This window comes from Phacochoerus africanus, chromosome 10 (assembly GCF_016906955.1).
Source record: "Phacochoerus africanus isolate WHEZ1 chromosome 10, ROS_Pafr_v1, whole genome shotgun sequence".
NCBI classification, from domain to species: Eukaryota; Metazoa; Chordata; class Mammalia; order Artiodactyla; family Suidae; genus Phacochoerus; species Phacochoerus africanus.
Window position 1 is genome coordinate 8,862,424 of NC_062553.1, and position 20,582 is coordinate 8,883,005.

The 20,582-nt window shown below is 42.5% G+C and overlaps 1 protein-coding gene across 1 annotated transcript in view; it reads right to left on the reverse strand.

Annotated features, from left to right (window-relative positions):
- Window positions 1-18,164: 18,164 nt before the first annotated feature.
- Window positions 18,165-20,582, reverse strand: part of RAB28 (RAB28, member RAS oncogene family) — a 170,707-nt gene continuing 168,289 nt past the window's right edge. Inside the window, exon 7 of the mRNA XM_047798053.1 lies at window positions 18,165-18,280. Coding sequence (XP_047654009.1) covers window positions 18,263-18,280 — 18 coding nt within the window. The 3' untranslated portion in view covers window positions 18,165-18,262. The remainder of the gene's footprint in view (window positions 18,281-20,582) is intronic.

Sequence of the window (20,582 nt, forward strand, 5' to 3'; positions counted from 1 at the left end):
GTGCTTTAAATACAAGCCAGCTTTCTTAGAAGGCACGTTTCCCTTCCATGTTCAAGTACCACCCTCTTCAGAATTGACTTGTAACCTCGTGCATCCTTTCAGCTCTGCTATCTCTAAACATTTTGTCTTCAGTTTTCCAAAGTCTCAACAATTTGGCAAGTTCATTTATTGGCAAAGCTGGAGGTGTTAAACCCAAAATTTACCTGTGAAGGGGAAGGACTTGAGTGACTTCTGTGGATGAGGAGGGTTAGATCCTGAACAGAGATTCATGTCGGAAAACTCAACTGAGGAGTTCCTGTCGTGGCGCAGTGGTTAACGGATCCGACCGGGAACCATGAGGTTGCGGGTTCGGTCCCTGCCCCTGCTCAGTGGGTTAACGATCCAGCGTTGCCGTGAGCTGTGGTGTAGGTTGCAGACGCGGCTCGGATCCCGCGTTGCTGTGACCCTGGCGTAGGCCGGTGGCTACAGCTCCGATTGGACCCCTAGCCTGGGAACCTCCATATGCCGCAGGAGCGGCCCAAGAAATGGCAAAAAGACAAAAAAAAAAAAAAAGATAAAAGGAGTTCCCGTCATGGCGCAGTGGTTAACGAATCCGACTAGGAACCATGAGGTTGTGGGTTCGATCCCTGCCCTTGCTCCGTGGGTTGAGGATCTGGTGTTGCCCTGAGCTGTGGTGTAGGTTGCAGATGCGGCTCGGATCCTGTGTTGCTGTGGCTCTGGTGTAGGCCAGCGGCTACAGCTCTGATTCGACCCCTAGCCTGGGAACCTCCATATGCCGTGGGAGTGGCCCAAGAAATGGCAAAAAGACAAAAAAAAAAAAAAACACCAACTGATCGTCTTGAAAGTCTGGGACACAAACACGTGAACCCACTTTGCCTCTTCCAAATACCCTTGAGTTTTAGCGCACCCTGGTTTTGTAGTTCTTACTCTCTATTCCCAGTACCACCCCTTTATATATTTTTCTACCTGATTCTACATTTCAAATTTATTTTATTCTGTGGACTGGGTGATGTGCTCTAGAGTTGTCTGTTAGAGTCAGTTGATTTACAGAGTTGTTCATTCTTCTCTTTCCTTGCTGTTCTTCTTTCTAAAGTTCTTTTCATTGTTCAAAGTGAAGCATTAACGTCTCCAACTATTACTTATGAATTGTTCAGTTCTGTGGGGCTTTGCTTTACGTGCTTCGGGCTCTATTGTTAGGTTTACTTTACATGTACCCAATGGTCATTGCAGCGTTATTTACAATAGCCAAGATATGGAAGAAACCTAAGTGTCCGTCAACAGATGAATAGATTTTTTTTTATGTGGGATATATATATTCATATATGTAATATTTCTATATATGTATGTATATCGTGTATATATATACATATGTAGGAATATTAGTCATAAAAAAGAATGAAATTCTGCCATTTGTGACAATGTGGATGGATCTAGTAAGTATTACACTTACTGAAATAAGTCACCCAAGAAAGACTCTATGATATCATCTATATGTGGGATCTAAAAAATAAAACAAATGAATGTATATAACAAAACAGAAACAGACTCACAGATATAGAGAACAAATTAGTGGTTACCAGTAGAGAGAGGGAAGTGGGGAGCTGTGAGATGGAGGGAGAAGACTAAGAGACACAAAATACTATGTACAAAATGAGTAAACAAGGATGTGTTGCACAGCATAGGGAAATATCGCCATTCTTCTGTAATAATTTTAAGTGGAGCATAATCCATGAAAATATCGAATCACTATGTTTTATGCCTGAAACTAATGTGATATTGTAAATCAACTGACTACATTTAAATATTAATTATTATAGATTAAATTTAATTTTATGTTTATAATTGATACTTCTTGAGAAATTGTCCCTTTTATCTACAGATAGTACCTTTATTTGTCTCTTGTAATAATTTTTTTTACTTAAAGTCTATTGTATCTCATATTAACATAGCCACTCGGCTTTGGGGGGGATTACTGTTTGCATGGTGTCACCCTTCCAACCCTTTTACCTTCAGCCTATTTTTGTCATTAAATCTTAGTGTGTCTGTAGAGAGCATATAGCTGGATTTTTTAAAAATCCCTTCTATCTATATCTGCCTTTTAATTGGATTATTTAATACATTCATGTTTAATTAATTACTGATAAGGTCTGATTTATGTCTGTTATTTTGCTATCTGTTTTCTGTATGTCTCATGTTTTTTTTATTTCCCCATCCTTAAATCATCGCAGTCTCTTTTATTAAATAGGTATTCTTTAGTCTCATGTGTTAATTCCTTTGTTTCATTTTTTTTCAATAATTTTCTTACTGGTTGCTCTGGGGATTACAATATATTTTTGAATTTATCACAATTTAGCTCAGATTAACACCAATTTAGTTTCAATAGTATAAAAACTTTGTTTCTTTATAACACTGTTACTTCACTCCTCCTTCGTGTTGTTATTTTCATTACAAATGATATCTTTGTAAAGTATGCCCATTAATACTGATTTACAATTATTGCTTGTATGCATTATGTTTTAAATCAAACAAGAGAAAATATAGTCAAGAGCAAAATATATAGTTAAACTATTTTTACATTTACCTGTATAGTTACCTCTACTGATGTTCTGATTTCTTACACAGATTTGACTTACTGTCATGTCCCTTTTATTTCAGCCTGAAGGATTCTTTAATATTCTTATAAGGTAGCTCTGTTAGTGAAAAATGCTCTGGTTTTTGTTTATCTTAGAATGTCTTAATTTTACCTTCATTTTTGAGACATAGCTGTGTAGGATAAAGTTGTCTTGTTTGATATTTTCTTTTAATACTTTGAGTATGCCACCCCACTGCCTTCTGGACTTTGTGGTTTCTGATGAGAAATCATCGGTTAATCTTACTGGGGGCCCCTTGTATGTGATTGATCACGTCTCTCTTGCTGCTTTCAAGATCCTGTCTTTGTCTTTGACTATGATGTGTAAAAGTATGTACCTCTTTTGAGTTTAGCCTATTAAGCTTCTTAGATGTATACATTAAGGTTTTATATTATGTTCAGGAAGTTTTCAGTAATTTCTTCTTCAAGTTATTCAAATATTATTTTTATCCTCCCTTCTCCCCCACCGTACACACCTTTTTCAGATTCTTATTATGTATGTATGGTTATGTTTGATGGTGTCCCATGGGCCTCTAAAGGCTCTGTTCATTTTTCTTTTTTTTTTTAATGTTCCTCAATTTGGATAATTTCAACTACCTATCTTTAAGTTTGCTGATTTTTTTCTTCCTGTCTACCCAAATCTGATCTTGATAACTTATAGTGAATTTTTCATTTAAGTTTGTACTTTTCAACACCAAAAGTCCTGTTTGGTTCCTTTTTAATAATTTTTATCTCTTTACAGATATTATTAATTTGGTGAGACATCATGCTCATGCTTTCTTGTAGTTCTTTAGACATGTTTTCTTTTAGCTCTTTGAATATATTGAAAATAGCTGATTTGAGTTCTTTGTCTCTTAAGCCTATCAAGGAGTCTTTCTTGGTTTCTAGTGACTCCTTTTTTTCTGTGTAAGTGCCATCCTTTCCTATTTCTTTGCATATCATAAATTTTTGTCAAAACTGAACATTTTAAATCATGTGGCACTCTGGAAATCAGATTCTTCCCCCACCCTCCAACCAGGGTTTGTTGTTATTGCTGTTTATTGTAGTTGCTATTGTTTGTTTAGTGATTTTACTGAATTATGTAAAGTCTGTATTCTTTGACATATATCAACTCTTAAAGCTCTGCTTTGTAAGCTTAGTGATCAGCGAATTAGACAGAGATTTCCTCAAATTCTTAGAACCAATAAGTCTCTCAGTCTTTGCCAAAAGGGCCTGTGTGCCTGTTGACCATGCCCTCAACCCTCAGTGAGCAGTTAACCACGCTGCCTTAGCCTTTGGTTCTCCCTGGAGGAGCCTCAAAGTCACCCACAGATGAGAGCTTAGATCCTTCTCAGGTCTTTCCTGAGCATTCACACAGCTCAAGGCAGGCACATGGGCTTCTAGCTTCTCAGGAATGTGTCAAAGCTCTTCAAAGCCCCGTATGGAGATGTTATGCTCTAGATTTTTCCTTTGAGCTTTTTGGTTAGTCAATTATTTGCCCCAATTTTTATCTACTATCTCAGGTAGCCATAATATTAAACAACTGTCTTTCACTGTTTTCAACACTAAAGAAAAGACTTTCCACACAAAGTGAGCTCTAACCCAGCTTAACAAGGACAGCCTTGAGAATGGAGTCTTCCAAGACACCAACAGACAAATAAATAAGGACAGTTCTCTGGACATGAGGCTTTGAAAGGGTTCCAGCCCTGTTGTGCTCCCTCTAGTGGGTGCAGGATGCTCATTTTCACTGATATTAGAGATAGCTGGTTTTCAAGGTTACCATGGAGCTAGAAATGAGGGAGTGGACATAGGGGAAATTTAAACGCTACTGTTCATATCAACTTTTCATACCTATATTCAGCTGCTTTTCTTAAATAAATAAGAAAAAAGTCTGGGAGACGTATGGTTCCAGGAATTTAAGGAAATCTCTGTCTAATTATTAGATGATTATTATCTAAGTGTTACCACTAAGCTCCTCGGATTGCTTCAAGACTTTACTTAATTTCCGTAGTTTTGAAGGAGTTGATCCTGAAAATTTTTGCCGGTGTTTTCAACGCTTTTATGGGGGAAAGGATCTTCAGGGGTTCTCCTTCCATAATGTTCACTGAGGTCCAACTCACATCATTTTATATCAATGTGTCTTTGCTCTGTTTGACCCACTTAAGTGTTTTGCTGCTCTGTTCCCATTCCTTTCCATTTCCGCTTCCTCACTCTCCACTTTCAATCAAAACTTTTTTCCTACCTCAGATCTTTCAAATATTGCTTCACTTCCACTGTCACTGGCCTTACTTAGAGGTTCTATCATCTCTCACTCAGATTTCTTCAACCATGTCCAAATTTGTTCCTTTGCAGCATGTCTTCTTCCCTTCTGATCTATTCACTACCCTATAGCTAGATGGATCATTTTAAAATATAAATTTGACTGTGTCTTCCCTTGCTTAAGCCCTTCCATAAATGCACATCACCTACAGGATAAAGTCCAGTCATTACTATAGCAGGGAATACAATGCCCTCTTGACTCGGCTCTGAATTTCCACTTTGACCTTACATTTCTTACCCTAGCCATACATAAATAAGCAATTCTATATAAATTCTGCACTCAGTTATTAACATTCCTGTCTCTTGTTCTCCCAGTGGCTTAATTCATCCAATACATATTTTTCTAAATACCTACTATGTGCCAGGCCCTAGGCAAGGCACATGAGAAAAGGAAGTCAGCAAGTCAGGCAAAGTTCTTCTCCCTGTGGATGTCGCATCAGAGGGAGAAACTGACAATAATCAAGCCAGTTAACAAATAAAATGAATAACTTGCGGAATGCTTTAACTGCAGTTAGGGAGGACAGCAAGAGGAGAAAACTTCATGAATAGGTTTCAGAAGGAAAGTTCTCTCTAAAAAGAAATATTTGAGCTGAGACCCAAAGGATGACACAGAGTCGATAAGTCATGAGAGGAAAGCGGCTCTCACTGCAAAAGCCTTGAGACCAAAATGAAACTCAGATAGAAATTAAAATAGGGAAAAATTGTCCCAGAAACCTCCACACATTCCAATGAACACACACACATGCTCACACACGTCCATGCTCAGTTCCTCAAGTGAGTAACTGCTGACTAGACCAGCTGACAGATGGGAAATCCTTGCACGGAGCTATGACAAGGGGAAGTCTGTGGGAAAAGGTGCTGTTATTTAGCTGGCCCACCCCTGTGAGTGAGTCCAAAGTTTCCCTTGGACTCATTCCCACCTGAACTTCCACCCTTATGAGCTAAAAAGGCCTTTCACATTCATGTTTTATACAAAGAAAGAGATGAGGATTAAGTAGCAGCTGCTTAGGGTTAGGTACAGAGAAGAAACACATATATGCTTGGTGGTAAAATGATTGTATTTTTAAAAGAAACTTAAATCCTTTCACCCATGCTTCTCAGAGCTGTGATCCAGTTAAGGAGTGTTGGGTAAGCAAAGCCCTTCAAGGGAGAAGGCAAGAGGAATGAGAAAGTGTTCCACAAAGACGAGTGTCAACTGGAGGGTGGTAGACTCTTGCAACTGAGTATCCAGCTCACAAAGACAGACCCTCTGGCAGTCAGGATTTCTTGTAGAAGGAGAACCACGGCCAGGTGATCCTGGAAAATTCCTCCTGATGCTGACACTCTGCATGTATTCATTTTATAAATAACTACCGAGTTCCCACAATGAGCCAATCCCTTCTATAGGTCAAAAGACACAACAGTGAACAAATAAAGATCACTTTTAGAATTATATTCTAATGGAAAGAAAGATAGCAAGTAAAAAGAAATAAGTAACATTAAACAATGAGTCAGATGTTAGAGTGATGAAGAAAAATGAAAGGAGAAAAGGGAATTAAGAAGTGCTTAGGAGTTCCCGTCGTGGCGCAGTGGTTAACGAATCCGACTAGGAACCATGAGGTTGCGGGTTCGATCCCTGCCCTTGCTCAGTGGGTTAACGATCCGGCATTGCCGTGAGCTGTGGTGTAGTTTGCAGACGCGGCTCGGATCCCGAGTTGCTGTGACCCTGGCGTAGGCCGGCGGCTACAGCTCCAATTCGACCCCTAGCCTGGGAACCTCCATATGCCGCTGGAGCGGCCCAAGAAATGGCAAAAAGACAAAAAAAAAAAAGTGCTTAGAATTCCCTGGTGGCTCAGTGGGTTAAGGACCCAGCATTGTCACTACTATGGTTCTGGTTACTACTGTGGCGTGGGTTCAACCCCTGGCCTGGGAACTTCCACATGCCATAGGAGCAGCCAAAAAAAAAAAAAAGTGATGAGAAGTTCTGCTTCCAGCCAAGATGGAGTAATAGGAGCCAGACCTGCCCTTCCACTTAACTAGAAAATCTGGGCAAAATATATAAAACAATGGTTTTCAAATCACTGGATATCAGGTGATGAAAGATGGGTGATAGACAAGAAACAAAGTGAAGTTACTACCTGGAGAGAATTTCCAGGCTGTAGTGCAAGGAGGAGGAACCAAACAGGAGCCCAGCATCCTCACTGATTTGAGAAGATGGAGCTGAGAGTCTGAGGAGATGAATGCAGCTAGAGTTTTCAGGATAGAGAACAGTCCAGAGAGAAAAGTCTGGAGATTTTCAAAGGGCCCATCTCAAGTATTTAGCAGAGTACGATCAGCCCAGGCATATGAGGGAACTACCCAGGATGGGAAAAAGGGCAAGGAACATATGCCCGAAGTGTTCATGGTATAGCAAGAAGCCTAATGTGATTGTGGTGACCCAGAAAAGAACAGGAAAAGGAGAAACCTTTAGGGTACAGGAGACAGCTCAGGCAGGAACTCGTAAACCCTAGCAAAGACGTTGTGTTTTGCTCCAATGAGATGGGAGCCTTGGGAGGGTTTTGAATAAAGAAGCGTCATTATGTGTCTTGTGTTTAATTTTTAAAAAATCACTCTGACATTGAGTGGAGAAAAGGCTTTAGGAGCCAGGGCAAAAGCAGTGGAGCACCTTAAAGGTTACTCTTATAATCCGAGCAAGAGTTCATGGTGGCCATAGGCATGGAAGTGGTGAGAATGTAGCAGATTCTGGATGTCTTTTGGGAAAAAAAAATAACAGGATCTGTTAAAAGGTTTATTCCAGAAAGAAAGACTGTCTTAGTATTAGGAAATCTTTCAAGTAGATTTGACTTCTCACTTACTCCTTTCTATCCATTCATCAGGTATGAGAAGCAAACGTAGGGCTTTATCAGAGTAAGACCTTCACTCTCTCTCTTTTTATATGTCTTCTTTTCATGGAACAAGAGTGTAAAGGTCCAAGTCTTGGGTTGGGTTTGGGTTTAGTGAAATAGAAATAATCGTTCCTTTTGTAGACTTTAGTCTGAAGTCTAATTAGCTTAGGAAAAATTGGTGTTGTGTGTGGCACAGCTTAGCCTTCCAGAGTTCTTTAAATTGGAATAGGGTCCTGTTGGCAATTACTTCTTGTACAAATTTCCACTTTTGGAAGTTTGTTAGGAGGGTGACAAGAACGTGAGATAGGATTCAGGTATTCCTGTTTCCTCTGACCAATTGCCATATGACCCTATCTCCACATGTTGTTTCTGACAAGATATTATTAACATAATCTATCGCATAATGAGTTAAGAGAAGAAAATTATGTATTCATTTTAACAAAGTTTAAAATAGTATATAATAAAATCCAAATGCCATTACTGTTCATTTTCAATCTTAAAAAAAGTGAATCAGAGACATGACAAAAGATAATCTAAAAAAATTAATTGACCAAATTATTCCTAACTCTGGTATATCAGATGAATTCCTATGAAAATTAAGGGCAAGACAAGAACAATAAGTACCCTTACTTTGTTTTTTGGGTTTTTTTGTTGTTGTTGTTGTTCATTTTTTTCCTCTTTTTAGGGCCCCATCTGCATCATATGGAAGTTCCTGGGCTAGGGGTTGAATCAGAGCTACAGCTGCAGGCCTACACCACACCTTGTGGCAATGCCAGATCCTTAACCCACTGAGTGAGGCCAGGGATCAAACTCATGTCTTCATGGGTACGAGTCAGGTTCTTAACCGGCTGAACCACAACGGGAACCCCTACTTTATTTACCAGACTTGTGTAACTTCTGGATAATATCAGAAGATAAAATAAGTAAATAAGATTTTTAAATATTTTATATGCCTTATAAAATATTTTAAAAGCTTTATTTGTTTGGGAGTATACGTTGTGTACCTAGGAAACAAAAAAAACTTAAATGAAAAACTTTCAAACTAATAAGACAGTTCAATAACATGACAGCTAACAAACATGCATTTTTAAATAGTTTTTCCTATATGTCTAAAATCATAAATTATAAGCCATAATATAAGGAGATCCCTTTAACAATAGTGAAAATATTTTAAATTCCTATGAATAAACCTAAAAAAAAAATTCGCTGAATCCACATTGAGTACCTATATGATATTTTTCGAATTTAGACTATAATACTACATATATATATCCTATGATATATACTATAATACAATGTGCAAATTAACACCTTGATCCTGGGAGAATCAAAGGGAAAGGGGCAGTATTAGGGGCTGGCAATTCAGTTGCGAGGCCATTGGTACATTCCAGACAAGAGATGATAAGGCCATAAACTAGGAGAACTGTAACAGACATAGATAGTAAAGAGGAGAAAATTTGGCTGATATTTAAGAGCTAGACTCTGACAGCGTTAGAAAAACTACAGGAGGTGATCAATATTGAATGGAGTTTCTAAATAAATTTGTATTAACTCATAGCATAGAAAATGGTTTTGAACGAAAACCAAGGCTTGGGACGGCAGGATCAAAACTTGAAAGAGAAAATGTTTTAGTTCCAAAAGTTCAGGTTGGCATATCAAGAACCAGGCCCCAAAAGATTCTGTACATAATATTAATACTATAAACTGGTATTTTCAAACTGCAGGTTGAGCTCCATTAATGGATTGTGAAATCAATGTGTCGGTTACAACATGTGTGGATTCACTGAGCGAGAGATTAGAATAGACTAATACACCAGAGTGTATTACACATACAAGGGTAATTCTTATTTCCTGAATTTTTGTGTTTTGTATGCTCGTGTGCCTGTGTGTGCACACTCCCACCCCCCGCCGTGTGTGTGCATGTGTTGGGCCTCAACATAAAATACATTTCTTAGTGTGAGTCATGTCAAAGACTTGAAAATCACTGCCATCAATAATAAATTAGGGGCCACATCGAGAAAGAGTTTAATTGCCCAGCTTCTCAATCGACTAGATGAATGAGGTCCAACTAGGAAAATGCATCCGCTCAGAGGTGACAAGTCATGAAAGAATTAAGAGAAGGTGAGAATTGCAGTGAAAATGCAGCCCCAGGCTGAGTCTTGCAGCCTGAGTTGGACATTTGGGAGAAGGGAGAGACTCCCCAGAAAGAGGAAGAGCAAATGCAAAGATTAGAAGGTGGGGAAATGTAACGGGCATTTAGAAGATAAAGAAGAGGTCCATCTAGCTGCAGCCAAGTTAGACTGATAGAGAGCCGAGGAGACCAAATTGTAAGTTTATGTCATAGGAGGGTTGTTTCTGACCGTCAGTGGGATGTCCTGAAATATTTTTGCTCTGGTGACTGATGTGAAGATAACAGGATGGCCTGGAGGAAAAAAAAAAAAAGGAACTAAGGGCAAGAGAATTTTTAGAACTCTCGTAAACAGCTAGGTCCAAGGGAATAGACAAGATTTGTGACCTAGGCCATAAAAATAACAAATTGTATGTATTCTAGAGTGACAACTTAAAAGCTCTTGGAAATGGGCTGTAAGGACAGAACAGTGGGAAGGAGTTCTAAGAGAAAAGCCTCCGCCTCTTGGTATTGCAAGTCTACTTGTTAGCATTACCGGAATAATTAGTAGTATTAATATCACAAATAAGTATGGGAGTTCCCGACGTAGCTCAGTGGGAATGAACCCAACTAGTATCCATGAGGATGTGGGTTCAATCCCTGGCCTTGCTCAGTGGGTTAAGGATCCTGAGTTGCCATGAGCTGTGGTGTAGGCGGGCAGCTGCATCTCCGATGTGACCCCTAGCCTGGAAACTTCTATATCCCACAGATGCTGCCCGAAAAAGGAGAAAAAAAAAAAAAAGTATGTTACACTTCCATTACATTTCCTTACCTTAAAGTGTCCTCATATCCATTAATCAATGAGAGAATATGTCACTCTCTCTATTTTAATGGTAGGAAAACCATAATCCCGAAGATGCTTTTCCAGACTCTTCTAAAATCACACGGTTAGTGACCGGATTGAATTCATCAGACCTTCTCATTGTGGGCCAGGCGTCTCCCACGAAACCACAAGCCACACCTTGAGCACAGCCATCCTCAAATAATGACCCATCAATGTGTTGATTAAAATTATTCCAAGCATTGAACGGGCTCAATATTTCAGAGAGAAAGCCCATTAGAAAGGTCACTGTGGCTTGGTGTAAGTTTATTTAATAAATATTTTTCTTATTTGGAGGTTTTAATTTTAAGTATGTGGTCTACTCTTTTTGTATGATTATTTGCTCAAAAAAATTTTTAGTCAGCAACACACCTCGTAAAAATTTAATATGTTTCAGAGCTCTCTTTACTGTTCAAAAAAGCACAAATCAGGCATTCTTGCCTTTTGAAGGTGGCACCCCTATAACTGGGCTCTCCCTCTGAGGAAGGCGCTTCCCAGCCTCGTAGAGAAATTGCTTTTTTTAAAAGAAAATTGCACTCGAATGGAGGGTTGTCTCAGATGGTTTCTCCACTCACAGAGAGTCTGCACATAAAGCACCCGGAGGTGTCACAGCTTTCCCAGTCATTGGCACACTTCTTTCTTTAATCTTGAAAAAGCCCTCCTCTCTGATGTATCTTTGGCTTTCAGGGCAGTAGAGCAGGACAAAAGTGACCTGGCTGTTGAAGAGCCCTGGGTTTGAGTCACAACTCTGACTCTCCCTGAATATATAAACTTGCATGACTTAAGTCACTTCTCTGAGCATCATTTTCTCATCTGTACCATAAAGTGGTTAAGCTTTACTTCCCAGGGTTCTTGCATGGATGTGACAGAGCAAACCTGAGGACACTGAGCCTGAAGTGAGTCTCCACTGAATACTTATCACCTACGAGCCTCTGAAAGACATGGTTTGCCAAGAGAGCCATCACTGGGTTCATAGCTTTCCTTACTTGAACTAACACTTAGACTTCCCAGCCATTCTCCTTGACCTGGCCCAGAGATTTGCACCTGTGAGCTCTTACCTGGTCAGAGTCTACAACCAATTGCTTTGAGCAATAAGCAAAATGTATTCATAGTGGAAGAAAATTAGTCCTGACTTCCCCAGTTATTTTGTAGAAAAAAAAAAAAAGATGCACAGCCTAAAAGTTGAGAATTATGATGTTTTGGAGGGCAGTTTTGACAGAATTGCTGAATACTTAAGCCCCAGAAGATAGCCAACCTCTCAGGTGGCTCTAAGGGACTGACTGTTCTGAAGAGATAAGGAAGGATCCAGGATATATAGGAGTTTTTGCAACAAAAACCAGGTAATGAGACATTAAAAGATCACTTTTACCTAAAGAAAACCAAACTTCTCAGGTTAATAAATCTAGCGCTTTTCTGTGTTTGGGAAGATGCAAGAGTCTGGACTCATTGAAATGATTCCCTTGATATTCACCTTAACTATGTAGGGCCTATTCTTCCCCATCCTGAATCCCCTCAGGGTGCACCGGGAAGGTGGTTGCAGTGGTTGACGGCCTGATGGCTGCAACATCCTTTGTTTACTGACAAGGCAGGCAGCATTCTCTGTCCACAGCTTCAATCAAAAAATACTTGTTAAGCATTTTCTATGTGGTCAGCCATTGTTCTGGGCATTGAGGATAAAAAAATAAAGACAAGATGCTTGTTCTACTAGGGCTTACCTTTTATTAAAGGATAGAGGCAATAGGTAGGCAAGCGAGTAAACAAGAAGTTTGTATCAGTTAGAGATTGATATAACATAGAAGATTGAAATACAGCATTGGGAAAGAATGCAGGGAGGTTGGTCAAAGAAGGCCTTCCTGAGGAAGTGACATTTAATCGGAGAATCAACTGATGAGAAGGGCCTGCCCACGTGAGAATTAAAAGAAAAAGCAAAGGTCCCAAAGTGGAAATCAGCTTGGGGATCTCATGCAACAGAGCACCAGGGTGGTTGGCGTGTTGGGGTAAGGATGGGTTGTTCAGAGATAAGTGTGAGAAAGGAAGAAAGATCACACAGTGCCTTACAGACCAGGGGGAAGAGGCAGAGTTTTGCTCCAAGAGGAAATGAGCTCATTGAAGGATAGTAAACAAGGAACTGTGATGATATTTTTCAAAGTCCACTCGATCCACCCTTTGTAGGTCAAGGACAAGACAGAACATCTCTTTGATGATATTGTGGAGGTCCAGAAAGGGGAAGGGGGTATCAGGCTGTGAAGTTCATGGTGGAGATGGAGAGAATGGAACAGGTTCCGAATATATTTGGGAAGTTGGATTGACAAGGTGTAGGGGGTGAGTATGGTACAGAGAGAACCAAGAGTAACCCTATAAGGTTGGTTTGGCCAAGTGGGTGAATAGTGGTACTGCTCACTGAGAAGAGGAAAAATGGGGAGGAATGGATGAAGGGACGGAGAGAGGAATAAATGGTGTTATGAAGCAAGTGGAGCTCAGGACAGGAGTCAGGACTAGATCTATGTAAACAGGAACTTCTTTCTATCTCCAGGGCTGAGCATCATGCTATATACAGCCCTGGTACCTCGGCAACTGGAGTTCATGTGGAGGAGACAAAAGCACGCTGCCTTAAAATTTCAGGTCTGTTGCTTGATTCATGAGCCTCTTAATTTCTCTGAACTTCAATTTCCTGTCCTATAAAATTGGAATAAGACTTTTTAGGAAGTTCCATCATGGCACAGCAGAAACAAATCTGACTAGTATCCTGAGGACTCGGGTTCAATCCCTACCCTCACTAAGTGGGTTTAGGGTACAGCATTTCCATGAGTTGTGGTACAGGTCACAGATGTGGCTTGGATCCCGTGTTGTTGTGGCTGTGGTGTAGGCCAGCAGCTGTAGGTCTGATTGGACCCCTAGCCTGGGAATTTCCATATGCCATGCATGTGGCCCTAAAAAGCAAAACAAAAACAAACAAAAAAAAACCCTTATTTTGCCTATTCCACAGTGTTGTATCAAAATTAGATATGTACAGAAAAGTATTTTGAAACGTCAGCCACTGGTCAAGCATGAGTTTTGTGAAAGGATTATGGCCCCGTGTTAGAAGGTAAACTTTATGAGAATAAGGACTCAGTCTATCTTATAAGGGCATCTCCGGCACCTAAAATGGAAGTTCTCAATAAATTTATCTTAAATGGATGAGAGAATAATACCAGATTCTCACAGAATGGAGAACTCAGGGTCGTAAACGCTGAAGATCCCATAACATAAAGATGTGATTAGTTTGATACACATCTGCCTGCTCCATAGCCCAGGAACCTATTTTATTCACCTTTGTAGGCCCACTAAAGTCCAGCACACAGTAGGTATGCAATGAATCCATTTCTCTGCGAACCACCAGCATCTACCTCTCAAGCTCTTTGCATCACCAGATGATGCATCGGGCAACACCCTTCTGCTTCCAGGACCTGCAGACTCACTGTTCCTCTCTCAAACCCGGGTACAAAGTGTGCACCAAAGAGAAGAGGGAACATGGGAAGCCTTGGGATCAACAGGCACCTCCTGTGGAGAGCTAATTGCCTGAGGCAAGTGGAGTGGGGATGTGAGGATAAAAATACCCACCTCCCAGGACTGACCTACTCATTAGCCTATTCATTAGCACAGCTCGTTCCCAAAAGGGAGTTGTTTTACGAATGAACAAATACATTCATGACTATATATTAAGACACACACTTCAAGATTACAAAGAAGAATTCTTTTTTTTTTTCTTTCTTTTTTTGTCTTTTTGCCTTTTCTAGGGCCGTTCCTGCGGCATATGGAGCTTCCCGGGCTAGGGGTCTAATCAGAACTGCAGTTGCCGGCCTACACCAAAGCCACAGCAACTCGGGATCCAAGCCATGTCTGTGACCCACACCAGAGCTCATGGCACCGCTGGATCCTTAACCCACCGAGCAAGGCCAGGGATCAAACCCTCAACCTCATGGTTCTTAGTCGGATTCGCCAACCACTTAGTCATGACAGGAACTCCAAGAATTCATATTTTTAAGAAGATGAACAGGGAGTTCCCAACGTGGCACAGGAACCATGAGGTTGCAGGTTCGATCTGTGGCCTCGCTCAGTAGGTTAAAGATCCGGCGTTGCCGTGAGCTGTAGTGTAGATCACAGACACGGCTAGGTTCCCCTGTTGCTGTGGCTGTGGTGTAGGCAGGCAGCCATATCTCTGATTGGACCCCTAGCCTGGGAACCTCCATATGCCACAAATGCGGCCCTAAAAAGCAAAAAATAAAAAGATGAACAGGATTATTAAGAAGAATTTCAAGCCTGACATAGACTGTGTCCAGCTATGCCCCTCCCACCACCAATTTCACTGGATACAGGGGCTTGCATAAGCTCTTCGCTTTGAGTGCGGTATATAAAAGACAATGGAAAATGGGAAGCTCCCAGTACAGGTGCTACCTGGAGGCTGCAGTCAGCTCCTAGTCTCTCCAAACATCATGTCCAGACCCTCTTAGCTCAGCATTTGGGGATTCACTCTCCAAAATTTAAGCTCTTTAACTCAGCACGTAGCATGATGAGAAAAAGGTGGGTTATCTTCCAGGACCCCAAGGATAGTCTCCTTGTCTGGAGCTTGATAAATTCTGAACACAATTTTTGTCTTAATGTGGGGAACTTTCTCCTATGGGTCACAAAGTTATCATGATTATACTGGAACATTCCTTGCATCGTAAAAGTGCATATTGGACTACTTAGGAGTGAAACACCATGATGTCTATCCTCAAGATAGCTAAGCAGAGAAAAAAGAAAATAAAAGTGGAAAATTGACAAAGACTGCTAATCTCAGTGATGGAAATATGGATGTGTATTACGTTATTCCTAGCTTTCTATCTCTTTGAACATTTTCATTATAAAAGTAGGAATAAATCAGAGTTCCCTTCGTAGCTCAGTGGTTAATGAACCCAACTAGGAACCATGAGGATGCAGGTTCAATTCCTGGCCTCCCTCAATGGGTTAAGGAGCCAGCATTGCCGTGAGCTGTGGTGCAGGTTGCAGACCTGACTTAGATCCAGCTTTGCCACGGTTGTGGTGTAGACCAGCAGCTACAGCTCTGATTTGCCCCCTAGCCTGGGAACTTCCATAGGCCACTAGTGCAGCCCTAAAAAGAAAAAGAAAAAAAAAAAGTAGGAATAAATCAAAGCTTTACTAAAGAGGAATATATATCTGGGAAGGTTATTTGAGAGGATTAAGTGAGATACTAACACAGATGCATAATAGATGCTTAGGAAATATTAAGTCCACTAATTCATGAGTTCACACACAGGCACACACTCTTAGCATCTTCTGCTTTGAAGATAGACTGAAATCTTCACTTTGGGTCAAGACGATAAATTCTATAACTTAATTCTGTTTCACAGCCTTGTATGGGAGTTCTGCATCTGAGATCTCTTAGGCAAAAAGACTATGACCTTTGTAATGGTGGCCGTCCTGGAGTTTCCCATCAACCATTTCTTTTTAAAAAGAAGGATGAGGCAGAGATAAAAAGCTGCACCTTTGAAGTGAGACAGCTGTGGGTGTATCCCCATTCCTGCACATAATAAAAGCTTGACCTTGGCAACTGACTGACTTGGTGGAGCTTCAGTTTTTGTGGCTGCATGGCAAGCTCATCGTGCTGCCCACAATGATGCCCAGAGGATGAAATAAGCGCTCATGCACCAAGGGGCTTAGACCACAGCACAAGGCAGGTGGGAGCCATGGTAACTGCTACCTGCCCCCAAAAAGGCACCAGGACTAAGCAGAGGAACTGACTGGGGTTTGGATTTAGGCAAAAGGTGATTATTATACACACACACCTTTGGTTAGCATCAGTTATTTTGCTTTCTATTTATTTGGTCTTCTTTTCTTGCTTTAAGGAGAAAATGAAAAATGACAAGAAAAGATTATGTCAACAAACAAGCCACTTTTAGGACACATCCTGGAAGCAGGACTCATTCAAGACAAAAGCGACTTCTAGCCCAGTTGGCAAGACAGGACTTGGGGTCCTCATTTTACAGCTCAGGAAACTGAGTCACCAACTGGCCAGAAAGTGAGAGCGTCAAGCCTAGCCCTGGGCAGTGAGGGTGATCCGATCGCGGTGGCTGTTTTGTCTGAACCAAAGTTTCTTGATGCAGAGGTGGGAAGAACAGACAGGACAAGAAAGGAGTGCATGTCCTTCCCTCCTCCAGCCTGGAAGTGGCCAGGCCTCAGGCGAGGAGAACCTCCCAGCTGTGCAGAGTCAGGCAGGATCGCGTGTCCAGTGCCCAGAGTGGCTGATTCATTGAGACAGGAGTTCAAGTATCCACAGTCCTCTGAAGGCCCAGAGCAGAGCTGTGAGGCCTCCCTGGGGTTTGTGAATGCTCTGAAACAGCAGACAATAAATAAGACCCAGGACGAAGGCTCTGGAGCGCTGAGACACTGCTTCTCAGAGAGGTGGGGCAGATCGGATTTTTTACTGCCCGCCTATGGGTAGGAGATGCCCATATATGGACCCAAGGCCATGGGGTAGGGATGAGGTCCTCCTGGGACACTCAGTTCACATGCCAGCTCTGCTTTCTGTAGAGGAAGGATGCTTCTGATGGGTGTGTGTTCCTGCAGCCCCGCTGTGTGTCCCGAGACCAGAGCAGCACCTAAGCCCATGAACCGTGAGGAATCATCCGCAGGGACCCAAAGAAATGCCCTTGTCCAGAACCTGGAGGTGAGCCCAGGTCTGTGAGCATATAACCTCCAGCCCCCACTTCTGACCCTCCCAGAGGCACCTGCTCATTCATTTGCTCACTCGTTCTTGCCACAAACATCCACTGAACATGACTCCACTCCAGACACTATGCCAGGTCCCAGGGGGATCTGAACACTGCAGCTGATCTCCATGCAATCAATCATTCCTTCACTCACTCACTCATTCATTCAACGGACCTTTCTGAGCATTGCTCCACATGGTAAGTTCTAGAACTGAGGCAGGAGGAAACAGATCTCCACCCTGACCGCCCTAAGAGTCTCAGGGTGAGAGGGCATTCGGGGAGCCAGGAGACCTCCATTTAAAGCCCTTGAGCTTGAGCCTCATTTCTTCCCCTATGAAATGTGCATTATCCTCCTCCTCCCACAGAGTTACTGTGAGGTTCCGAAGTAAAAGACGCGAAAACTCCACTCCAGTTCCCATTGGTTGGTAAGTGTTCTTGGGGAGAGAGGAGGTTTTGTAAATTCTCCCTAAGCTATTTACCTACAGACAAAGAAGGCACGAAAAAGCCCTATCGAGTTACTTGCTCACAAATGGGGGGAGGAGGAGTTTCATAAAGAGACCACTGTGTCCGCGGTGACTTATTGAGTGTGGGAGGCTGTCAGGGCAGGGCAGAAATCACTTCCACTTACCTTCCGAGAGCGTTTTGTGGTTTACAAAGGCGTTTTTGTAATGTGTACAGCACCTCGGCAGGAGTCAGCCTCGCTCAGGTGGGGTTCCGTCAGGAGACAGAAGGTGCTCACCTGGTTTGCCCAGCCTGGAGGCGAGAAACGCAATTCCAATATTTGATTAAGATGTTGATACCTGAGAGAATACACTCAGAATAACTGAATTCGCACTTTGAGGAAAAGACCTATCTGCGGATCTCTCCCGACCTGATATCAACCGACGCGCACGCGCTGGACGCTGTCCTCCAACATTCCTAGACAAACCAAACGCAGGCCCATCGGTAAAGCGCCTTTGCAGGTGGTATTTTTCCGTTAGCTGAGATCAGGGGAGAACGGGGTGGAAGAGAGGATGTCACAAGGGAAGGTTTACTAACCTCTGCCAGAAGAGCAGAAGTTATGGAACAAAGCCTTTTCTTGTGTACACGCCCCCTACCCCTTCCCAAGGTAAGAATCACGGCGGGATGCAGGAGGGTCTACAGCAGTCCTGCCCTCTGATTGGATCCTGTTCAGTGCCTCCCTGAAACCTCATTGGTCTCCGGTCCTCCCCTCATCCCGTGATCAAGGGTTTCACCCAACCTGCATGGGAACAGACACTTCCTCACTCTGGGACCAAACTGTCTAGTTGATAACAAGTCTGTCTCTTTGTCTGTAATTGCATCTTTTTTTGGCTGAATGTTTATGGTTCTCACTGTTGTCTTCCTGATAGCCATAGATAGTACAGCTCTCTGTCATGTGGAAACATGGGGACACCTGTTGCCTTCCTCTAGACACCCTGCAAAGATGCCTGCTGCAGATGTCCCTAACTGCTGGCAACTTCTGTTTCTTCATCAATGCAGTGTAGTGGTCACCTGATTATCTAGCAGGAAAGTCTGCCCCTTGTGAGTACGTCACTATGTTGTGTTATTTCCTGTATTCCAAAACCAAAACAAAACAAAAGGTGTGTTCTTTTCTATCTGGGGGAGCCTGTGGCTTTCTTGGTGACCATTTTCTGCTCACTCCTGTGGACTACCCCTCCGCAGCCAACACCACATTTAACCTCAAGATAACACCAGGGCGTGGCCAGAACACAGAGCTGTTTAAACTTTTTTTCAAAGGAGGAGAGTAAGCTGGTCTTGACCTTCATCTCATCCTGTGCCAAATGGACTGAGACCCTACAGTTAATCGCTTGGCCTCTCTGACCCTCAGTCTCTTCGTCTGTCTATAACCCGGATATTTGCTCTCTCTTCATCTGCACAGGCTGTTTCCACTTAGACTTTGGCCACAACTCCATGCAGCAACCAGCTCTGTGCCTGATGCCACAAGAAATCCAGTCGCCACAAGAAGTTCGCAACTTTCTAGTGATGGTATCTGAAGATGGGTGGAGTCCTGGGAAGAAGGTCAGCTCATGCAGTGCACCAAAGCCTTCCTCGAAGAGGCCCCTATGTTCTAAGGTTCCATCCAGCATCCTCTCTCTCACCATTTCCCCTCCCCCTGCAACCCCACCAGCCTCTCCCTATACACAGGCCCCCCTTAAACACCTCCCCACCATAGAAGATGAGGACATGCTCCTTGCTTCTTGAGAACATCTCTGCTCCAGACATTCTTTCTAGGCCTCACTTAAAGGAGTCACCAGACAAAGATGGTCCCTTCTAGAAGGAAGAGGTGAGGATACAAGTCTCTCCTCCTCTCCAGGAGGAATGCGAAGAATAACAACCTGGCCCTCCCTCACCCCACGTTCTGCTGAGGACCAAATAAATGAGAGGGGGCACAAACGTTCTTGGGAAAATGGAAGAATTCATCAAATGTAAGGGGTGATGGTGGTGGTACTCGTAGCCCTGTGACATTAGAGGTGGAAGACTGACTTGTCCAGTGTTTTTCACACACTTTCAGCAACAGAACAGTAAGAAATATATGTATTTGTCATCTAGACAGCACATACACTCCCCCCCCCACAAACACACAACTGAAACAAAGTTTTCACAAAGCCCACAAAGCCATGTCTGCCTAACTGCGAGCTCTCTACTCTACGTTTTTCCCTTCCGTTGCCTTTTTTTCTCTTTTTTTGTTTTCTTTTTAGGGCCGTACCCATGGCATATGGAAGTTCCCAGGCTGGGGGTCGAATCAGAGCTACAGTTGCCAGCCTACACCATAGTCACAGCAACGCAGGATCCGAGCCATGTCTGCCGCCTACACCACAGCTCATGGCAACACCGGATCCTTAACCCACTGAGCAAGGCCATGCATCGAATCCACATCTTCATGGATACGAGTTGGGTTCGTTACCACTGAGCCACGATGGGAACTACCCCTTCGGCTGCATTTTAAGATGCTACTTGTGGCCCACAAAATTTCTTTCAAAACCCACCAACGAGCCACCAGCCTGACTCAGAACTCTGGTGTGGTCCCACTCTC